The sequence below is a fragment of the Neovison vison genome, chromosome 1, assembly GCF_020171115.1.
Source record: "Neovison vison isolate M4711 chromosome 1, ASM_NN_V1, whole genome shotgun sequence".
Classification (NCBI taxonomy): Eukaryota; Metazoa; Chordata; class Mammalia; order Carnivora; family Mustelidae; genus Neogale; species Neogale vison.
This window is the reverse complement of record NC_058091.1, coordinates 9,604,540-9,625,911: the sequence shown is the minus strand read 5'-3', so window position 1 is coordinate 9,625,911 and position 21,372 is coordinate 9,604,540. Positions and strand designations below refer to the sequence as shown.

Here is a 21,372-nt window from a genome sequence, read left to right as displayed (position 1 = left end):
GCAATGTGGTTTTCATTGGTAAGACGGGAACCTCTGCAGGGGGGAGCTGGGATGCTAATAGTTTTACATTTTTAGGACCCTTGGGATCTATGATTACTTGTCCTGGGGTCCTAGCTGTAAGCCTCCCTGACTTCTGCTTCTGTGGGATACCATGGGCCTTCTATGCAACGTATGACGTCTGACTTCTGGATCTTTCCACTCTCCTTTTTAGATACTTACCTAGTGCCCGTATTTTTCTTTCTTTTATTCCAGCAGCTGCTATTTAAAGTTTTTTACCTGTGTAGAATTCTATTTCCCACTTATACTTGGGATATGTATATAGGTTTTTATACAATTTTTGTTCTTTCCTTTAGGTTATGTATTATTTTGGCACTTAGTGACATGCATTTATGCAGTATTCCTGATGGCTTAATTTTTCGTAAGCTTCTGAGTGCCTTTCTGAGGTGGTCTCCCTTCGGTTTCCGCTTTAGCTAGTTCTACCTCATGCCCGATTTGCAAATGGGTAAGCCAGACTAAGGGCTTCCACTGCCAACTACTCCCTGCGTAGAGCTGGTCTGTTTGGTCCTCCTGTTCTAATACCTTAGGATCTTGCTCCAAGCAAGACATGCGGAAAGTCTATATTCATAACAAATTCATCCCCCAGCTTATTGGTTTTAATTCTGCTGTAGTCAATTCCAGCAAGACTCAAGAAGGGTTTTGTTGGTTTTTTCACCCCAATTTTCCCAAATTTTCTAAAAGCACCTAGTGAGTCAGTGACATGGAATCCTGCCGACTAAGCCAACTTTTGCGGGCGCGCTATAAAGCCGGTACACAAGTGGTGTCTTTCCACAGTGTCAGCTTTATTCAGCCGCAGAGCAAGGTTGACATGATTGTGAAGCAGGTTCAGGCTTCCAAACTCCGTGACATTTCACTGTGCATTTAACTGGGCTTCATACACGTCGCACGAGACAAGCTATAATACAAAGTCACACCACAAACAAGACACCACAAAGGCAAGAAGTTAATGAACCAAAGCGAAGTCAGTTGCTGGGCACCACGGAGGGGAGGCCTCTGCCTGGTCCGGGTCAGCCCTCCGTGGTCCCGCTGGCTGTGATCACACCGCGGGGGATCTCTGTTCTGCTCAGAGACCCAGCAGCCCGAGCCTGCCGGGGCAGCGGCCTCTCCTGCGGGGTCAGACGGGGAAGGTCAGCGGCTGGAGAGTCCGACAGATCGCTGCACAGGTCCTCCCTTCTTGAAGGAGTTCGATCAGTCGTGGGCCTTTGCAGGCCTCTTCTGGTTCCAGTGATTATCAACTCCGGGTTCTTCCAGGTGCTGTGGCCTCACCGATGGTCAGTCCTTGGTGCTGCCGGTCAGTGCCGGTTGGGGTGAGAGCTAGGGTCAGCTGCGGGGCCCTTGGCGGCTCTCCCGATTAGCTCGCTGCTTGACACGAGTGACTCCATCTTGTTCTCTCCTCAAGGCCGTTGGGATCGGGAAGCCATTGCTCCCCTCCGCTCTGGCTGTTGACTTGCACTCAGTTTACTCAGCGGGGAGCACAACCCGCCCAACATTGGTCCCCGCCGGAGCAGAGGTCCCCCTGCGGACGACTCGGGCCCTGCTAGGGGGGCGCGGAGTTATTACCGAGCCCGGAACACTGGGCACCAGAAACTTCAGCCGCCGCCCACCGCGCGGTCTCGAGACCCCGTCGGGCCGCTCCTTCAGGCGGGGGGACGCAGGCGAGTCCTCAGGGCCCTTGAAGTTTTCCCGCGGGCAGCCACGCGGGGCGCCGACCCCGGCCCGGCCGCCTCCCGGGACGCGGCGGGCGCCGGAACAAAGGGCGCCCGGCGGCAGCGGCGACGGCGGCGGCGGCGCGGGCCGGGGCGGAGGCTCGGGGCGGGGGCGGAAAGTGGGAGAGGAGGCCGGGCCGGCCGAGGGCACCGGGCGCGCTTCCGCCGGCCGCGCCGCGCACGCCGCGGTAAATGGGAGGCTCGGCCGGCAGGGGCGGGGGCCGCGCAGCCGGGGAGTTTCAGGAACTGGAGAAGCGGGCGGCGGCCGGAGTCGCCGAGCGCTCAGCGGCGGGGCCTGAGCGCCGAGACTCGGGGCCGAGGCGGAGCCGCCGCCGCCGCCGCCGCCGCCACCGCCACCGCGCCGGGGCCCAGCCGTAGCCGCCGCCGCCGCCGCCCTCGCCCGCCTGGGGCCGACAGCCGCGGCGCCGGAGAGGAGCCGGCCGTCCCGGGCCGCGGGAGCCGCCCGCCATGGCCACCAAGGTGAGGGGCTCGCGGCGCAGGCCCGGTCGGCCGCTCGGGCCCGCGGCAGCGCGGGGTGGGTCGGGGCCGGGCCGGGGGCGCGGGCGGCGGCGGCGGCGGCGCCGGCGGGGCCCAGCCAGAGCCCGCCGGACCGGTCCCAGGGGCTGGGCTCTCGGGGGCTCGGCTCGCGGCGCGGGAGGGTCTCGGGGCGGGACCCCCGGACGCCCGCCGCGCCGTCTGCGAAGTTTGCGCCGGGGCGCGGGCTGCGGCCGGGCCGGAGCGAGGGAAAGTTCCCGCAGCCCGGGAGCCCGCTCGGGACAGCCACCCGGCCCCCGGGATCCCCGGGTCCTGCCCCGAGTGGCGGCCACTGCCCGCCGCCGCCGCGGGGAGCGCCCCTCCCTCCGCCGGAGGGTGGGACCCCGGCCGCGCCGGCCGCTTTGGGGGGGACCTGAGCCCCGCCGGGGAGCACGGGGCATTTCGCGGGACGGCCCGCGGGCTCGCGCTCCCGCTGGGGGGACGAGGCCGACTGAACGCCCCGCGCCTCCACTTCCCTCATTTTTCGTGTGTGTGTGTTTTTTCTTTCTTTTGTTTTGCTACCTTTTCGGTTTGAATGGCATTTCCAGCGTGAAAAAAATACAAAGAGGGAAATGACTGTGCTTTCAGTAACGAGTTCGCTTGAAAAAAGGCGCAGGCCCCGGTTACGTGGTGGAACTTTGACTCGAGCTTGGTAATTGGCCAGAAGTGGTGGTTTGCTTCTCTTAGGGTATTGTTCGGGGCCGGAGCGGTCAGGCTTTGCTACCTGAGCGTCCAGGAGTCTCCCTCCCCGCCTGCCTTTCCTGGGGCGTTTTCTTTAGTTCCTCCTGCAAAGTGGTTAACTGGGAAAGTCAGTCGCCGGGGACTCCTAGTGGGAGACCCCTCCTAGAGCTAGCGATGTGGTTTGAGAAATGGCTTGACTTTAGCAAATAGTTTCTGTGATGTCGCCTTTTTTTCCGCGCTGGCACCCTCTCCCATGTTTATGTTTGAAATCTCTGAGCCTTTGGGTTGGGTAAAACCTAATTTGTTGTTGTTGGGTTTTTGTTTTGGGATCCGGGGTAATTTAGGAAAGGATATGCAGTTTGAAATCCCTTTGAAAGATCAGATTGTCTTATGTTATTTCAGCCTGTTAAAATTTGTGCTTCCGAATCTGCCGAGGTGCAGCGTTTTGTTTGTTTGTTTGTTTTAAATGGAGATTTTCCTCCAGGGAACCTGTCCTCCGCTCTTACTGAAATAATTACCTGCTTGTTAATACATTAATGGCTGTGCTCTTCCTTAGTTTTGTAAGATGTGGTCCAACTCGGTAACTTTTTAACCTAGATAATTTTGTGTTGATCTTTTTAAGAACAAAACTGGAGTCAAGGATCTCGAAGGAAATTGATTTTGAGGTTTGTTGCCAAACATTCCAGAAATGACCAATTACACGTCCTGTTTTGCACTCATCTTGCAGCCTTAAAAGCTGTTTGGGGTAATGTGTGTTCAGTGGAGGTCAGTGTTGTGGTGTTTTGCACTCTGATCTCATGGCTTGTCCTGGGTCCTTTCAGTAGGGCTAGGGTTAGGGTTAGGCACGAGTGAGGGAGGTATGCATAATGAAAACTTGATAGTTAAAACCGAACTTAGTTTTCCTGTAAAGGTGAAAAGAACAGTGATCCTTGTACTAAACTTGAATTGCCTGTGTCCTCCCTAAACCAAGCCTTAAAGCACGTGTCAGCCCTTCCTACCTTATTACCTACACCACCCTGGAGGTAAATTCCTGTGATTCCAAGTCTGTCTGTCTCCTTTCTAATCACTCTGCCCCATGGGATTCATCTCCATATTCACAGGATGGCAAGCCACTTCCAACTTAAAAAGCAAAGGAAGAGCAGAGAAGCATGTGTTAAAAGAGGACCCTAACTCTGATTTCTGGTCTTCCTACTTCCTGGTGATCCTTGTGTCAAACACGTCTGTCTCTGTCTCTGTCTCTCTCTTTTTTTTTTCTTCCCATTGTTACCAGGGAGTAGAGTTGTCCCTGTTTTCCTCCCCCCTGCAACCACACCCCTGCCTTTGCTGACATCTGAGTAGTTTGGGGTTTTTCCTTTCCTCGATTTAGTTGGGTCGGTGGTGAGAACGCACTCAGTAATAACTTCTTACTTTTTATGAAATTTCAGCTTTCTGTGGCACTTGAACTCTGGCTGTAAGCCTCAAGTGATGAAAAACACACACAGTATCTGGCTGGGTTGGGTGGTGTGAGTTTCCCTTTGAATTTACCAGAGAATGGCCTCTGTTCTTTCCAGAAACGAATTTTCTTATGTATTGCTCTGATGTATTTTTTACAAAGATGCAGTTATCTTTGAACTGTCGTGAATTTTAAAATCTGGCATGTTCACAATGGAAAGAAATTATCTTTTAGAAAAAAACTTTAATTGGGCAGTTCTTCTCTGCCAACGAAAGTTAATCAGTAACCGCACATTTTAAAGGGATTATCTTCTTTGTTTCTAATCGCTACTCTGGAGGATGCTGAATTCAGTTGTAAGCAGGTACTTTATTCTCACTCCAATCTTATCTCCCGTAACAAATACTGTGCGGGGCTAACATTAGCCCGTGAAGTCTTGGCTTCTACTGAAAACCTCAGAAGGTCGTATTTTAATCACAATCCCATGTGGATTTGGGAGTAAGTTAAGTCTTATTTATTAAATCTTGGGAAAGAAAAAAAAAATTTTTTTTGGCCTACATATATCAAAAGGAGCATGAAAATAGTTAATGGAAGTTAATCCATGGCTGTATAATTTAGCTGTAATTTCCATGTCAGAGTTAACCTTTGGTAACTAAGTTGGTTCCTTTTGTGCTTACATAGTCACTTTCAGGAGTAATCATTTTAACCAGACTCTGGGAGTCCCGGATGCACTTTTTTTCTTTTCTTTCTATCTCCAGCATCTGAAGTGAAATATTTGTGGTTGTGCTTGGTTGAATTGAGTGGATGTGGAGTATTGAAAATACTGGTAGGAAATGAGTGAATTGCTCAGGTGTGTTCAATGATACACATTAGTGAGAACAGTAAAAAGCATCTTTTGTAGTCTCTCCTGAGCAAAAACCTCTTAATTTGAGTGACAGAATAGAATTCTTTCTATTCAAATTTAATGTTAAGCCTTAAGGATTAATGGTGGATTTGATCCTTTTTTAAAAAACACTGTAGAAAATGCTAATTATTCAATTTTGTATAAAAGTAAGTTTTAAATGTCCCCACTGTGCAAGGGACCCTGATGTGGGTCTCAGTCCCAGGACCTTGAGATCATGACCTGAGCTGAAGACACACCTTTAACTGACTGAGCCACCCAGGCGCCCATAATCGTGTGTTAGCAGACTTTTCCTTTTTAAGTATCCATGCACAATGGAAAATACACATCTATAGTTCAGGTATTAGAAATCTTTTTAAAATCTAACAATTCAGTTTTACTAATGAGGAGTTGGTTCTTCTGTTTTCAGGTACTTAAAACAGACCTCATACTTCTGAGACTGTAACCCATGGTGGTTATAAGTGTGTTTGATTTCCAAAAGTAGAGGGTGTTCCTATTTGTCTTTTTGTTAATGATTTCTAACTTAACTGCATAGTGAACAGGGAATCTGATTGATAGTCATACTATAACTGAAAATTTGTTGAGGCTAACTTTGTACCTGTCCTATGGTCTCCTTCATAAATGTGCCACTTGTTCGTAAAAAGAATACGTATATCCACTACTCAATGTGTGTGTTCTGTGTATGACCATTAGATTGGATTTATTGACTGTGTTGTTCACATCTGTATCCTTACAAACTCTACGTGATCTGTTGTATCTAGCTGATCTTTTGTCTACTTGATGGAGATGTTAATTAAGATAGTGTTCTAAAAAATCTCTAAGTTTAGAGATTAAACTGGGTGGCTCAGTCCATTATGTGTCTGCCCTCAGCTCAGGTCACGATCTCAAGGTCCTGGGATCAAGCCCTGCATCAGGCTCCTGCTCAGTGGGGAGCCTGCTTCTCCCTCTCCCTCTTTCTCTCTCTCTCCCACTGCACAACCTCGTGCTCTCCCTCTCAAATACATAAAATCTTCAAAAAATATTTCTCTGAGTTTGAAAGTAGTATTATCTTCCAGGTGAATTGAGTTTTTTTCAGTGCGTAGGGACCCTCTTTATCTTCAATGTGTTTTTTCCTAAGGACAGTTTGTCTAAAGTTAATGTAGTTTCACTAGCTTTCTTTCTTTCTTTTTTTTTTTTTTTAACATTATTTATTTATTTGACAGACAGAGATCACAAGTAGGCATAGAGGCAGGCAGAAAGAGAGAGGGGGAAGCAGGCTCCCTGCTGAGCAGAGAGCCCGATGTGGGGGTGGATCCCAGGACCCTGAGATCATGACCTGAGCCGAAGGCAGAGGCTTTAACCCACTGAGCCACCCAGGCGCCCCTCACTAACTTTCTTTTGGTAAGTATTTGCCTGGTATATAAGAGCCTATGGCTGAATTTAACCTCTGTCTCTGGTCTGGTGACTAGAGAGTTTTGTCTGTTTTTACTTGTGTTCACTGATGTGTTTGGGTTTCTGGCTCCCATCTTCTGGACTAAATGAGGATTTTTTTCCCTCTTCCTTTTATTCTACCTGTCCCCTCCCCAGCTGTTTGGAAGATTTGTCCTATCTGTCAGTTTTTTTCCAGTGATTATCATAAGCATGTATGTTACCGTTTCTAAGTTAAAGTTGGAAGTTACTCACCATCATTACCCTTCTAAATTACAAAAAGGTCTTCAGATACATAACTCTGATCATGTGTCCCAGTATGGTCAGTTACTGCCAGTATTAGAATTCTGTCTTTTCCCTCAGAAATTAGACATTCTTTTCATTTTTTTATAGAGCTAATGTTTATTTAGATTTAATTGGATTTTACCATATCTTTGGTTATTATTTCTGTTTACATTCCAGTCCTCCTTTCTGGGATAATTTTCCTTCTGGTTAAAGTGGATTCTTTGGAATTTCCATTGGGGACGATTTGTTGTTGGTAATCTTTTGTGTGTGGAAATGTATTTTTGCCTTATCCTTGAAAGATAGGTTTCTTAGGTTGACGGTGTTTTCTCTCAGCCTATTTGCAGGTGGTGGTCCCCTGTCTTCCTTGGGCTCTCCAAGTTACTCCTAAGAAGTTAGCAGTCTCATGTTGTTTCTTTAAGATGGCCTGACTCCTCTCTCTGCCTGTTTTCAAGACTTTCTGGGTAGCATTCCTACCTTGCAGTGTTACCGCAGTCCATCCTTGTGTGGATGGTGTTGATATCATATGAACTTTATTGGGTATGTTGGCTCTGAGGATGGGAATTTCAGTGGTTCTAGGATAGTGCAGAACTTTTCTAGAACTTTCTGGAACTCATGGAACTTTCCATGACCATGGAAATATTCTACGTTTGTGCAGTCCCACATGGCAGCTGCCTGACATGTGTGGCTAACGAGAATTTGAAATGTGGTTAGTGTGACTGAGGAACTGTTGTAAATTTTAACCCAAATAGCTACACATGGGTAATGTAGCCATTGTAGAGAGTTCCCAGAAATGATTATTCCACGAACATGCCTTGTCCCCGTTCTTTCTTGCTGGAACTTGAATTAGCATGACAGTGTCCAGCAGACCTCTAACTTGGTACTTCAGCGTGCCATGTTCTTTCTCTTTGTGCTGCCTTCTGGATCATTTCTGTGGCTCTTACCTTTGGTTCAGTACTCTCTCTTTCTTTGGGCCTCATCTGCTCTTTTATCCACTACTTTTATTTCAGTTCTCTTCTGTTTTTAGAAATTACATTTGGTTCTCTTTCAAATGTGCTTGGTCATTTATAGTCTTATGCTTGGCTCATACATTTAAGCTTCTGTTAAGCATCTTAAACATTTATGGTTTGTGTCTGTTCTGGTGTCTGCAGTCTAACCCAGCCATCTGTGTCTGTTCACTCTTACTCATGGTGCCTTGTTTTCTTGTGTGTCTTGTATGTTTGTGTTTTTTGTTGTTTTTGTTTTGTTTTGGTTTTTTTCTCCTGTGAGTTGCTCATTTTCCTTGGAACCTCATCTGAGGGAGTTCTGATACCCAGATTGAAGTCCTAGTCTTCCAGGGGGAATTTGTCTTTGCTTATGCTGGTCTCCTGGGGACACTACATTCTTGTGGCCACTTGAATTCCTGTATTCTGGTAGAATGGATGTCAGGGAGAAATTTCCCTTGTTCCTCTACTGATAAAACAATTTTCCTTGCTGCCCACTTTGGAATGACAGATTTTCTCTGTTCCCCTTATACCAAAGTCCTTTTTTTTTTTTTTTAAATTTATGTATTTGACAGAGATCACAAGTAGGCAGACAGAGAAGGGGGGAAGCAGGCTCCTGCTGAGCAGAGAGCCTGATGTGGGGCTGGATCCCAGGACCCTGGAATCATGACCTGAGCCAAAGGTAGAGGTTTTAACTCCCTGAGCCACCCAGGCGCCCCATACCGAAGTCCTTTTAGGGTGCCAGTGTCTAGCTTAACATAGGCATCTCTCTCTTATACCTGTCCTAGTATGCCTTCTGCATACGGACTTCAACTCAGGGTCTCTGGGGTCTCAGGGTCTGGAGGAGACTCCTAGAGTGGAATCCTGTCTCAGCACATACTTTTCTCCAAGGGTTTCTGCTCTGTTCCTCTGTGACCTCTCTAGAGGGCTTTCTTTTTGTGCTGACTCAGCAATGTGTTTTAAAGGGTGTTTGTTTGTGTGTGTTTGTGTGTCTTTTGATTTTATATTTTATTCAGCACTTTAGTGTTTAGTCTGGTAGTGGTTCGGGGTGTTGGCCTGCCATGTGTGCTGGAACAAAATCCAAGTCACGTTTTTTTTGTTTTGTTTTGTTTTGTTTTAGATTTGTTTATTTGCGAGAGTGCGCGCATGGGGGGAGGGACAGAGGGAGAGAGGATCTTCTAGCAGTGCCCCCACTTAGTGCAGAGCTCACTGTGGGGCTCCAGCTCAGGACTCTGAGATCATGACCTGAGCCAAAATCAAGAGTCAGACGCTTAAAGGACTGAGCCGTCCAGGCTCTCTCCCAAGTCATAGCATTCTCTTTTTAATTTTTAAAAGATTTTTATTTATTTATTTATTTATTTATTTATTTACTTGATGAGAGAGGGAGAGAATGAGAGCGAGTGAGCACAAGCAGGGGGAGCAGCGGGGAGAGGGAGAGGGAGGAGCAGGCTCCCCACCAGGCAGGAGGCCCCAGGTGGGGCTCCATCCCAGGACGCTGGGATCATGACCTAAACTGAACACAGACGCTTCACCACCTGAACCAGCCAGGTGGCCCAAGTCACAGCACTCTTTGTAACAGGCCACAGAGTGAAGGAAGGGAATGTGCACACAGAGTCAGTCTCCTCGTTGGAGGGAAAAATGTGAAAAAGCAAGGTAGTTAACACATTTTAGGGGAAACCAGACCTTAAGTCAAGCGATCAAAATAACAGACTGTGGGCATATTTGACTTTCCAGTCAGGGTTTCTTTTCTTTCCCCTCCCCTTGTTGACTATTAAGAGCACATGATGGGTTTAGCCCTGCTTATTCATTTTTCGATACTGTAAATACAGTGCCTGAGGATGTTACTCAGTATGACTCAATTCTTCTAAGCTATTTTTAGTCTCTGAAAGTGACGTCCTGTAGTATCATTACCTGCAGAGGCAGGAGGCAAATCACCTGTTGGTGGTGGTTCTTGATGTCCGATAGACTTGGAAACTTCAGGGGTGAAAAATGCCCCATTCATCTGGGAGCTCTTACCTGTCCTCATTCCAGGCCTCCTTCCTGTGACCTCTGGACGAGCTCAGTCCCAGGCCCTCCACCACACTTGGGATGACCGCTTGGGATGATCGCGTGTATCACCTGGTCCTAGCCTCAGAGAGAACTTCCCAGAGTTTCCGGCTCCTGGACCGCAGGCTTTCTCCCCGCACAGTGGCGGCTCCTGTGCAGCCGTTCCAGCCCACAGGGCTTTCTAAGGGACCATGTCTCGAAATGCTTGGTTTTTTTCTTTAGTTTGAGGAGTCAGTTTTTACCCTTATCTGTCACATCGGTCACTTTGAAGATAGGTCTGTGACACATCTTGGCGGTGCGCGTGACCAGATTCTGCTGTAGGGTCCAAGCCGCCCAGTTCAGCAGATACTCCATAGCCTCCCTGTGCCTCCCTGTGCTGGGAGGAGGGCTGCTAACATCTGGATCCTTGCCTGAGAGGGTGGACAGTCAAAAACTAACGAGCTGTTTGAAACGCAGCAGTTAAATGTCAGCGTAAGTGTATTCTCTAACCCAAAATCACAGAAGAGGGCTGGAGAATGCGGATCTTCGTGTTAATGCAGTTTGTCGCTTTCATGGTGGCTGCACTCAGGACCTTCCTTTTCATCTTTCAACCTGTTTTGAATTCTCAAGATTTTGAGTTGTGAGTATTTGTTGCTTTTGTAATGAGGAAGAAACCAAGTTCATTTCCACCCCCCCCCCCATTTAAAAGCTTATTGTCTTTAACCGGGCCCTGAACACAGATTTCCAGACTTACCCACCTTCTGTTAATTTGCTTTGAATTATACTAAGATGAAAAAAGTGTTTTTAACTAATGCTTATAAATAGTAAGTGGCACTTCAGTAGAAAAATGCTAATGCATGCAGGATTACAAATGGAAACTTAAAATTTTATTTTACTTTCTGAAGGACCATTTTTTTCTTCTTTCATAGGGGAGAAAGTATGGTTTTTAAATTTTTTAAAAATAACTAAAAACTTACTAAAAACCAGCACTGAACCGAAGTTCTCACAGAATTGCTGCTTTATACATACTTTTGTAATTTTCTCCAGCCTGACTGTACCCTTTCCTTCAGGAGCTTGAAGGAAGCACAGCCACTCGCTGTCAATGGGCCAGCCTGGGTTTTCATCACTTCCTACATTCCCCATCTTCGTAAGATTTTGGAACCAAGAGTTAAATTGAAGATTTTATAGCCTGTTTATTGATGTGTCAGATTTTGTTTTGTGATTTGCCCTGCCCAGTAAGTAAAATACATTCAGTGTCCTCAAACCACCTCCCCAATTTAGAAAGCCCAATAGCTTCTAGATTACTGAGATCTGTAGTTACCTTATATTGATTTGTCTTAATCATTTAAAGCCAAGAGGATACCAAAGAGCATGGAGATTGTGTCTTAAAATTCTGGTTTCTAAACTGCCCCTAGTATTGACTGCTGTATTTATAACATTTTAAAAACCATTCCCCTTTTTGATAAGTAAAAATATCCCATTCTGTTTCTGTAGTTTGTATTATGAAAATAACAGGTAGGTCTCTAAAATGCAAGTAGTACTGTTCCTCAAACTCCCCTCTTCTCTGACCCATTAGCAATCTCTGCTGTAAAGGAAGATGATGGCAGTGGTAATAAGCATCCTTTTGAGACAGAAATTGGACTCTTACCAAAGTGCCTGGATGTTTTATGAGCTATGATCGTGTCTCCGAGGCTTCAGGCACTGGTGGTAGAGCTGTGGTACCCCAGCTGCATCGCGCCCTGCCCCCCACCCCAGCCCCCGAGCTTGTTAAATCGCAGATCCCTGGGCTCCATCCCCCCCCACCCCCCCACCCCCACCCTCGGTCCCCCACCTCAAGTTTGGGATTCAGGAGGTGGGGCCCAGAACGTGCATTTCTCCCAGTTCCCAGGTGATACTGATGTTGCTAGTTTGGGACCACACTTTGAGAACCACCCTATGGAAGATGGAAAAAGAAGAGCTAGAATCTGAGTTCTGTTCTTGGTTCATCCTGAAAACCTCCTGTGGGCTCTTAACATGGGGGGGGGCACCCACACTAGCCTGCCTGTGAGCAGTGAGGATGGTTTCTTGTTTCAAGGACTTTAACTGCATTCAGTGATGCTGAAAATCAAAAGATTGTTATTCTCAAGGAAAGGCTGGTTTCTGGTCAACTTGTGGTTTTCAGTAACTTTTCAGGGTCCTATTGCTGGGTCATTTGTATTCTATGCAAATGGGTGTCTGATTATTATGGTGGCAAGGTGGCTGCAGCTGGTTATTAACTATTTCCTGTTGCTTTTAAGACCTTATTTCTTTCACAGAGACAGGGAGAGAGGGAACACAAGCAGGGGGAGTGGGTGAGAGAGAAGCAGGCTCCCCACCAAACAAGACCCTAGAATCATGACCTGAGCCAAAGGCAGACGCTTAACAACTGAGCCATACAGTTGTGTGTATCATTAGAGTTCACAGTAATCAGCCTTCATTTATTTGCTTTGTGTAGTGTGTTCCTAATGTGGTTGTGTAATGATAACACTTTCTAATTCATGGGAGGGGGTGTTACTGTGTGAAAAATCCCATTTTTAAATTATTTTAGAAATCAGATAATCTATGATATTTGCATAAATCGAAGCTTTAAAAAAATCTTATTTGTGTAGTATGTGCCTGTTAATTTTGGTGAATTCAAATTGCATCAGGTTTAGTTTTCCTATTTTCCGTTGAGGAACTCTACCTCTCCAGGTTCCTCTGAGGCCCCTGAAAAAGCGTTAAAAAAAATAGAATTTTGTTAAAGAATTTATTAAAGCGAAAGAAAAGGATGAGTGCAATCCCTGAACTAGAAAGTCCACCTTTGAATAATTGATTGGTCTTGGACCCATGCATGAAGGAAAAAAAGGTGTGCTTTGGAGGCTAGCTTTGTGAGTGAGAGCCTGCCTTTGTTCCCATAACTTGCCTGCAGTATCTCAGAATTACCCCCCGTCTAAATCAGACTGGTGCAGACAGCTACTTTAAAATCTTTGTCGGCATTTACGCCATTCAGAGTCTTTCGTTAGATCTGTAAACATTACATACTATTATGGAAGGAATACATTTAATTTTCACTGTCTAATGTTAACATTTAAATATTATACATATAAATATGTATGAGAATTGTTAAGTATGCCAACAAAAATCAAATGCATGGGTTGTCATTTCATTTGTTTCATTCATCAGCCTTTACCCAGAACTTACAAATTCTGTAAGTGCCCATGCATGTATATCTTTGTACTCTGGAAGAACTTACAGACTAATGGGGAAGACACTTCAGTGTGTTTAAATGTTCCGGGTGCTGCTGTAGAGGTACATGCCATGTACAGTGATGGCACAGTATCTGGAGTCAGAAATGAAACCCTCCACATTTCTGCATTGACTTTCATTGGAAACTTAAGAGTAAACATGAATTTATGTCAATAAAGAGACGATAGTTTGAAAAGTTTGTGTAAAAATGGAAAGCATTAGGGGCGCCTGGGTGGCTCAGTTGTTAAGCATCTGCCTTTGGCTCAGGTCATGGTCCCAGGGTCCTGGGATCAAGACCCGCATGGCATCATGGTCCTTGCTCGGCAGGAAGCCTGCTTCTCCCTCTCCCCTGCTTGTGTTCCCTCTCTTGCTGCGTGTCTCTCTGTCAAATAAATAAATAAAATCTTTAAAAAATAATAAAAGCATTAAGTACTCTAACACACATTAGTCATAATAATTCAGAGGAGGATCGTTTCTCTGCTGGAGGATTGGGGAGCGGCGTTGGATAAATGAGGACACGTACTCAGTCCGAGGTCTCTTTTAAAGTGTTCTTTATTAGCGGCTGCCCTTACAGGACAGAAAGTACATTTCACAGAAAGCAGATGGTTTCTGCTTTCTCCCAGAAAGTCTCCCTGGTTGTGGTCTAAAATTTCGTCTTGAGACTGACCACACTAAGCCACTTTCAGGAATCCGTGAGTGGCACGTGCCACACAGAATCCGGTGTGGCTCTTCCCAAAACCCTGTGGTTGTGAACATAGCCTCACGGTGGTTCCAACAGATCTCCTTTTGATCTCCAGGTTAGCAGTTTAATTACAAGGTCTGGAATGTTTGATGTGCCTGGTTCATAGTACCTCTGTTTTATTCTGGGTTTAGGGATTCCTGGCTTCAGGGGATCAGACACGGTCATAGACTGTGTGTCTTCTTCACTTTTGCTGGTTCTGTTTTAAAAATATATGTCCAGTTTTGTTATTAATTAAATATGGATACATTTAAAAATGTTAACGTGGGGCGCATGGGTGGCTCAGTGGGTTAAAGTGTCTGCCTTCGGCTCAGGTTATGATCTCAGGGTCCTGGGATCAAGCCCCTGCTGAGCAGAGAGCCTGCTTCCCCGTGTGTCTCTCTCTGCCTGCCTCTCTGCCTACTAGTGATCTCTGTCAAATAAATAAATAAATAAAATCTTTAAAAAAAGTTAACAACTTCATGGTACTTTTTTGACATTATGTACTTCTTAGCAAATTATAGTGTTATATAATTATTGTTACTTGTGGGGTGATGTATTAATTTTGAGGGGCACCTGGGTGGTGCGGTTGGTTAAGCCTCTGCCTTCAGCTCAGGTCAAGATCTCAGCGACCTGGGCTCAAGCCCCGTGTAGGGCTTCCTCATTAGCAGGGAGTCTGCGTCTCCTGTTCCCTCTGCCCCTCCCCTCAACGTGCACATGTGCATGTGTTCTTTCTCGCTCTGTCTCTCAAATAAATAAATACATAAATCTTTTAAAAAATAATTTTGAGGTTGTTGGCATCCCTCTATGATTCAAGGTTGTTATTGCATAAAAGCCCATTTTCCTTGTTAGTATTTGCTTTACCTTAACTTTTCTATTTAGGAGAGAGATATTGTTGGTTTTTTTGTTAGAGGTGCAATGAACAAATAAAGTCAGTTTCATGTGATTGTGAGGTTCATGTGTTTCAGTGCAGTGGTGCTGGTATAGCACAGAAATGGCAAGTCTGGGCTCAAATCCCAGTCAAATCCAGCTACATTACTTTGGAAAGTTACCTAATGCTTCAGGTTCCTCATCTGTAAAATGCAAGTAATAATATGAACTCAAGTGTGAATTCCACAGTCCAGGTGGGTTTAAAAAAAAAAACAAAAACAACTTTATTTTCCATTAATAATTGACAGCAAATTATGTCCCCATCCTACCGGGGAAGTAGAACTTGAATCTGGGAGTTCAGGGACCTCCTCATCTTGCCTAAGCTTGGGTCTGATTTGAGGATGGGGATCCCCTCCTGATGTCATGGCCTGGGGGGACCCCATCTCGCCCTCCCATCACCTCTCCCTCTCTGCGCAGCGGGAGGCCTTGCTCTTACAGTCTGGGCCCTCCGTGAGGTAGTGCTCTCCACACTTTCTTGCTGTGCCCAAGGGAATGGGAGCCGTTTTGCTGTTACCACGCTCTAGTGGGACCCAGATCTCTGCAGAGCTCAGACACTTTCTGTCCTAAAGCAGTAAATAGCTGTTGCTTCCCCTCTGGTCGATTTGCGTTTCCCTGGGGGCTCTGGTTCCCTGGTGCGGGCCCTGTGCAGGGCTCACCATCGCTTCTGGACTCGCTTCTGGACTTCGCTGCCGTGTCTGCCCCAGGCTTTGGAAGGTGGAGGTGGCAGTGGTAGAAATGGAGGCCTTGCCTCATCTCTCCTGTGCAGTGTCTCTTACAGCTGTGTTCTCTGTGCAGACCTAGTGTTCCCACTGTTCTTAGGGCCTTTGAAACTTCCAGCCAAGAAGGCCGCAGTGTTCTGCCATGCCCTGTCGCTCTCCTGAGGCAGTGGGCACTGCTGGTTTGGGTTGGGGAGGTGGGAGTAAAGACAAAGGAAACGAAAACCCCAAGGATGAAAAATGACATTTCAAAAACCACTGTCTCTACCAAATTATCTCAAGAATTAAGTAAAAATTCATGTAAAGGGCTTACCAAGTGTCTGGCTTATAGCAACGGAGAGTTGTTATGGTCGAGTGGTATTATTCATATTATTGCAAAAATAAACTATAAACTAAGACCTGTTAGACCCCAAGATCAAGAATCCACCTTAACTGTATTCAGGGAGCTGAAACAAATCTCTCTGATTTCATGTGACACTCGTGGAGGCAATCAGCCTGTCTGCTTCATATTTATCCAGAACTTTGGATAAATTTCCCAGATTGCAGTGTCTGACAGTTTGAGTTTGATTCTTTTGCCATGGCGTGCCTTATTAATTCTGGTAATTTGCCTTCCATACATCAAAACAAGATAGAAATGAGGCCAAACACTAGAGGCAGGGAGGACAGAAGTGTGAGTGAGACCATGGAGTGTGCTGTCCCAGCCCGAGTGAGTCGAGCACATCCGTTCACTGAGGTCTCAGATGGCACATCTTGCCGGATCCTTCCAGTGGCGGGTCACCACGTCACCCTGTTCCTTCCGTACATTGTGGAGCCCCTGCCGTGGGCCAGAAACCATTGGGACAGTAGGGATACAACATTGAAGGAAAGAATTAAAAATCCCTGCTCTGGTGAACCTTCCTTTCTGGTGGAGGAGGTGGCAGGAATCTATCCAGTAGAACTTCCCGGATGTCTCCTGGTTATACTGAGATACGTAGACCTGTCAGTCCACTTGCTTATTTGGAGGAGAGGATAGTTGGTTTGGCTGTCATCATCCTATTGGCTTAATGAGTGTTCACCCAGACAATAAGTAAAATATTTCCAGACTGACAGGTTTTAAACAGATATGAAAATATTTATTATCAGTTACCCAACATCATTCTTCCTCTAACTAGAATCACTGCTTGCTAACGCAGTAAACTTTCTGAAGCTTCAGCAATTTTGAGAACAGTAGTGTAAGAAACCAACGGGAACACCGAGAATTGGGTCAGAATGTTCTCACAAGCTTAGAAGAAATGGCACCATCCTGGCTTAGGATTTTGAGATTCAATGAATCTTTATTCTTTTCCTGGTTCTGTGAGTGATTATTCTTCTGCGGGGGCGGGGGGGGTATATGAAATATATTAGGGAAGTTTCATATTATTTATGCTTTAAAACTTCATGTCTGTGATTTTTAGGGTTTTGTCTAAGCAGTTTGGCCTGATGCAGTATTTTTAACTTTTTATTTATAAAAATTCCGAACATAGACAAAAGAAGACTAATGCAGTGAACCCCTCAGTACATACCCATCACCAGCCTCAACAGCTCCCAACTCCTGACCGTGTTCTTTCCTCAGAACTTCCTCTCCCATTTCCCTTCTTTTATTATTTTGAAGCAGATTCCAGATGTGTTATTTCATGATAAATATTTCTGGTATAGAGGCACCTGGGTGGCTCAGTCCAGCTTGATTTTAGCTCAGGTTATGATCTCAGGGTCATGGGATCGAGCCCTGCATCAGGCTCCACACTCAGCATGGAGTCTGCTTGTCCCTCTCCCTCTGCTTCTCCCCCTGCTCTTGTTCTTTCTCTCAAATAAATAAAATATATTTTTAAAAAAATGCTGCAGTATTTATAGCCTCCCCAAATAAGACTTTTTAAAAATATAGCAATGATTCCTATCATACTTAAAAATTGAGAATGAATCCTTAATATCTTGAAATACCCAGTCTGATGGTAAGCAGGCTTGTAAACATTTTCATTAGTTAATAATTCACTGTATTTATATGGCTTGATATGCATTAAGATAAAGACCCTGCCATCTGGTTAACTAGATGCTTAGGCGATGGTTAAAATGATTATTGATGGCATTTGTGTGTCTCTGCCAGTGTGAATCGAAGCAGATTTGACTGTAGGTAGGGTGTTTGCAGCAAACATACCACAGGTTTTAGACTCTGAGCGTTGCTTTCCTCTAGTCAACTCACTGCCCTTATCAGAGTCCTCAGCAGACAAGGCCCTTTGAAAGCCTTTTCGTGCAGTTTTAGGTGGTGCCAGCAATGGGTGAATGGTAGGATTAGGGGAAAATGGGATTATATAGTCATTTATTACATCAAACGTGACCTCCAAGTTATATCTGTAGTTGGTTAAACAGTTGATGAAAGTGTTGAATGAAAATACCATCTTATTTTAACTTAAGAATCCGTAAATATACCATTATTTACCAATCCTGTGATAGAAAGCCAAGGCCTGATTGGAGTTCTAAGTAATCCATCTTGTATAATCTCAGAATGCATTGCTAATGATTTCCATTTTTAGTTTCTTGTAAAGAGCTTTAAGAATTTAAAAGCAGTTTCAAAGCACTGTAAATACAGAATTCTAGATTTTTAAAAATGATGATTTCCCATTTGTCTTAACTGTTGTCTCAGCTATATTTACTTTGACAGTAAACTTTTTAGCAGCTTACTTTTTGTCAAGGTTCCTCCAAACACTCAGTTTATTTTCTTAGAAACAATGACTCCTTTTTCACAGTCTTGTGTGAAAGACAATGATATTTCAGTTGCTCAGCTGCAGCCACCAGTACAACTACATAAACAGGGTTCAGAACCCTTGCGGTATGGATAAAAGGGAGTAGCGCACTAAATGCAAAAGTTACACAGGCTGTGCTTTTTGCGCGGAGCACGTGGGCGAATCCGGGAAGGTGATCCTAGGAGGTACAGGCTGAATGACCCTCTCGTCGTTGACGTTTGTGGCTGGCTTCTTGAGGTTGCTTGGCTTGGACTGGTTCTCCTGGACCCATGGGCTTTGAGGAGAGTTGATGGGACATGCCGGATTCAGTGTTTCTCCCTTACTCTTGTTACCTTGGCCAGCTGCCTTGAGTAAATCCCTGTCCCAGCAGGCCTGTATCATGATTTAAACAATGATCAGAAGTGCTTTTGTGACGTTTTCAGTGAAAATGGTTTTAGGCAATTACCTGAAAAACAACAGAATGTAGTTTACATTCTGTAAACTACAGAATGTAGTTTACATTTAGAAAGTAAGGGAGTACCATTTTCTTTTCCCGTTTTGCAGACGAGAACGGTATAGTAGCTCTTTAAATTTAGAGACCGTACAGACCTTGATTGTTACCATTTCTGCAGTAGTCTTGCCTTCTGCCCTAGAAGTAAGGGTGGACTTAATCCTATGACAAAATGTATCTTCTCCTTGTGGTGATGGCACGTAATCGTTCTCCACATTTCAGTTTAGCCTATGTTCCTTGCTTTCTAGAATTTGCAACTTTAGCAACTAGGTGTACCTTAGAGGCTATAAAAAAAGTAAAGTCAACATAGTCTCTGTCCTTGAGGACCTTATGGTTTTAGTGTTGTCAAAAACAAACAAAGAACAGTGGCCCAAGACCACACTCAACATGAAAGTGAAAGACAGACCACCTCCCTGAGGCTGGGAGGACCGTCTCTCCTGCTGCTTCCTCTGCTTTGTGTCCTCCCTGCTAGCCACCCTCCCTGCCTATGGGCGCCTCTGTTTTACTAGTACCTTCTCTTGATCACACTGTGTGTCTTTCCCATTAGTCTTGGAAGATGATGACTCTTCCTTGCTCCTTTGCGTATCCTTGTGGAGTGGTAAGGAGTAGATACTCAGTAAATGATTTTGAGTAGGAGCCAGGAGTCCCTTGGGGGTGCCAGAAAGGCCAGACTTTGCATCAGACATCCCTGGCTGGAGATCCGGGCTTCACCTCTTTCTTGCTCTTTGAGCGCAGGCCACCAGGCAGTCACTGTAGGCTAGGGTTCCTCGTCTGTAACTGTGCAGGCATGTTAAACTTCTCATGTGCCCTGAAGGTCTCAAAGATTATGCAGAATCGTCCTCCCCTTGCCCCAGTACAAGTTGCGTCACCACTAGGAGACCCTGGCCTGGCCTAGATCAGTCCCTAGGGTAGACAGGGGGTCACCTCACCTGACTCACAAGAGGGAGGGACGAAAACCTTAACAAAAGGGGGAGGGGCATGGTCCAGTGAAGAGGGAAGAAGAGGGCATGAATGTCGTGGATCCTGAAGGTGTCTTACTGAGTGAGAAAGAGTCATGGGCGCAGGGGAGATTTTTAGATTATCAAGGATCTTGAATGCCAGGGAATGAAATCGAGCGTGATCACAGGTGATGGGGTGTCATTAGAAGTTTTTGATGTGTGAGTGATGCCTGTGTGATCAAGGGAGCTTTGCAGCAGCATGCGGAGGTGGCAGAGTGAGACGGAAGGTCACAGCAGGAAGGTCAGTGCAGGAGCTCCGATAGCGCGGAGGGTGCAGGGTAGAGACTGGGTGGCACTTCTTCCACTTACTGGTCATTTGACCTCAAGGCCAGCTACTGAGTGTGTGTGATTGGTGTGAGCCGCTGTTCCTCTGGCGAAGCCCAGTCATTTGCTCCCGCAGGGCTGTTTTGAAAATAAAGGACATGTGTGACTGCCTCAGTCCTGGGGATGCTGGTCCAACTGACCTTTCCTCATCCACTTGGTTTTCCCTCTTGGTCATGTTACTGATTTGCGGGAAGGACCAACAGGAAGAGGAGAAAGAGGAAGCTGGCAGAAGTCTGTTTAGGGGTACATGCCATGCTTTGTAGAAGTGCCTTGTTGGGACCTGGCCACGGAGCTTTCCTGTCTGCCCAATCTTCACGGTCTTCCTGTCTCTCGGTTGCTGCAGAGTCTAAATCTCTTCATGTGACCGCACGCGATTCGTTCTTCTGTTCTCGGCTTAAGAAACTTCAAGTTCACTCTTGGCATTGTGCTTTATTTTGCAAGCTCTGGCAGTCTTATTTTACTACCTCAGCCTTGTGATACAGTAAAAACCTGCTCTAGTTCTGTGGTTTTCTGTTAGCTGTAAAAATCTAGAAGAGAAATTGTCCTCAAGAAGAACCACTGTTAAAAATAAGTCCTGGTTCAGAGCGCCGCTGTCCATCCAGGTAGCAGCTGGGAGCAGACACCCACGGTCCTCGTGTGACCTGGCTGTGTGTGTGTGTGTGTGTGTGTGTGTGTGTGGTGTTGAAGGAAGAGCGTCATTTTGAGTCGTTTAATTTTAAAGATCTGTATAGTTCACTTAACTATAGTAGTGTTCTTGAAATACTTTAATATAAAGATTTTTTTTTTTTCATTTAAGGCAGGGGATACTTAATTCAAACCTGTCAGAGTAATGGACGGTAATTGTATATGAGAATATTTATGATTGTATATTGTAATCGTATACGAGGAAAGGTCGGTAATTGTATATGAGAGTGTGCGCTGCTACAGACAGATTAACTTGAGAGCACAGGGCAGAGCTCAGTATCCCCTCCTTCCTCACCCTCCCCTGCAGCAATGCACACCATCCTCTTCACGGCCCTTCTCTGGGGCATCCATGTCCTCGCAGGCCCCAGAAAACCCTCCTTCCCCCATGGCCTCCCCCACGTACCAGTGAACAAAGGCCCGCGTGGCGTCCATCGGGTGAAACTTGGGTCGCGGCGAGCCCGGGTCTCAGCGATGGCCGTGCCCGCACGCTCATAGCTGGCCGGGCTTC

At 46.0% G+C, this 21,372-nt stretch overlaps 1 protein-coding gene across 3 annotated transcripts in view; it reads left to right on the top strand.

The window, feature by feature from the left end:
- Positions 1 to 1,300: 1,300 nt before the first annotated feature.
- SNX9 (sorting nexin 9) overlaps positions 1,301 to 21,372 on the top strand; it is a 112,533-nt gene continuing 92,461 nt past the window's right edge. Inside the window, exon 1 of one of the 3 annotated variants that reach the window (XM_044243209.1) lies at positions 1,301 to 1,328. In XM_044243209.1, coding sequence (XP_044099144.1) covers positions 1,326 to 1,328 — 3 coding nt within the window. In that variant the 5' untranslated portion in view covers positions 1,301 to 1,325. Of the gene's footprint in view, positions 1,329 to 2,158; positions 2,244 to 2,934; positions 2,950 to 21,372 lie in introns of those variants that run through there. The other 2 variants (XM_044243200.1, XM_044243218.1) reach the window with 2 other exon arrangements.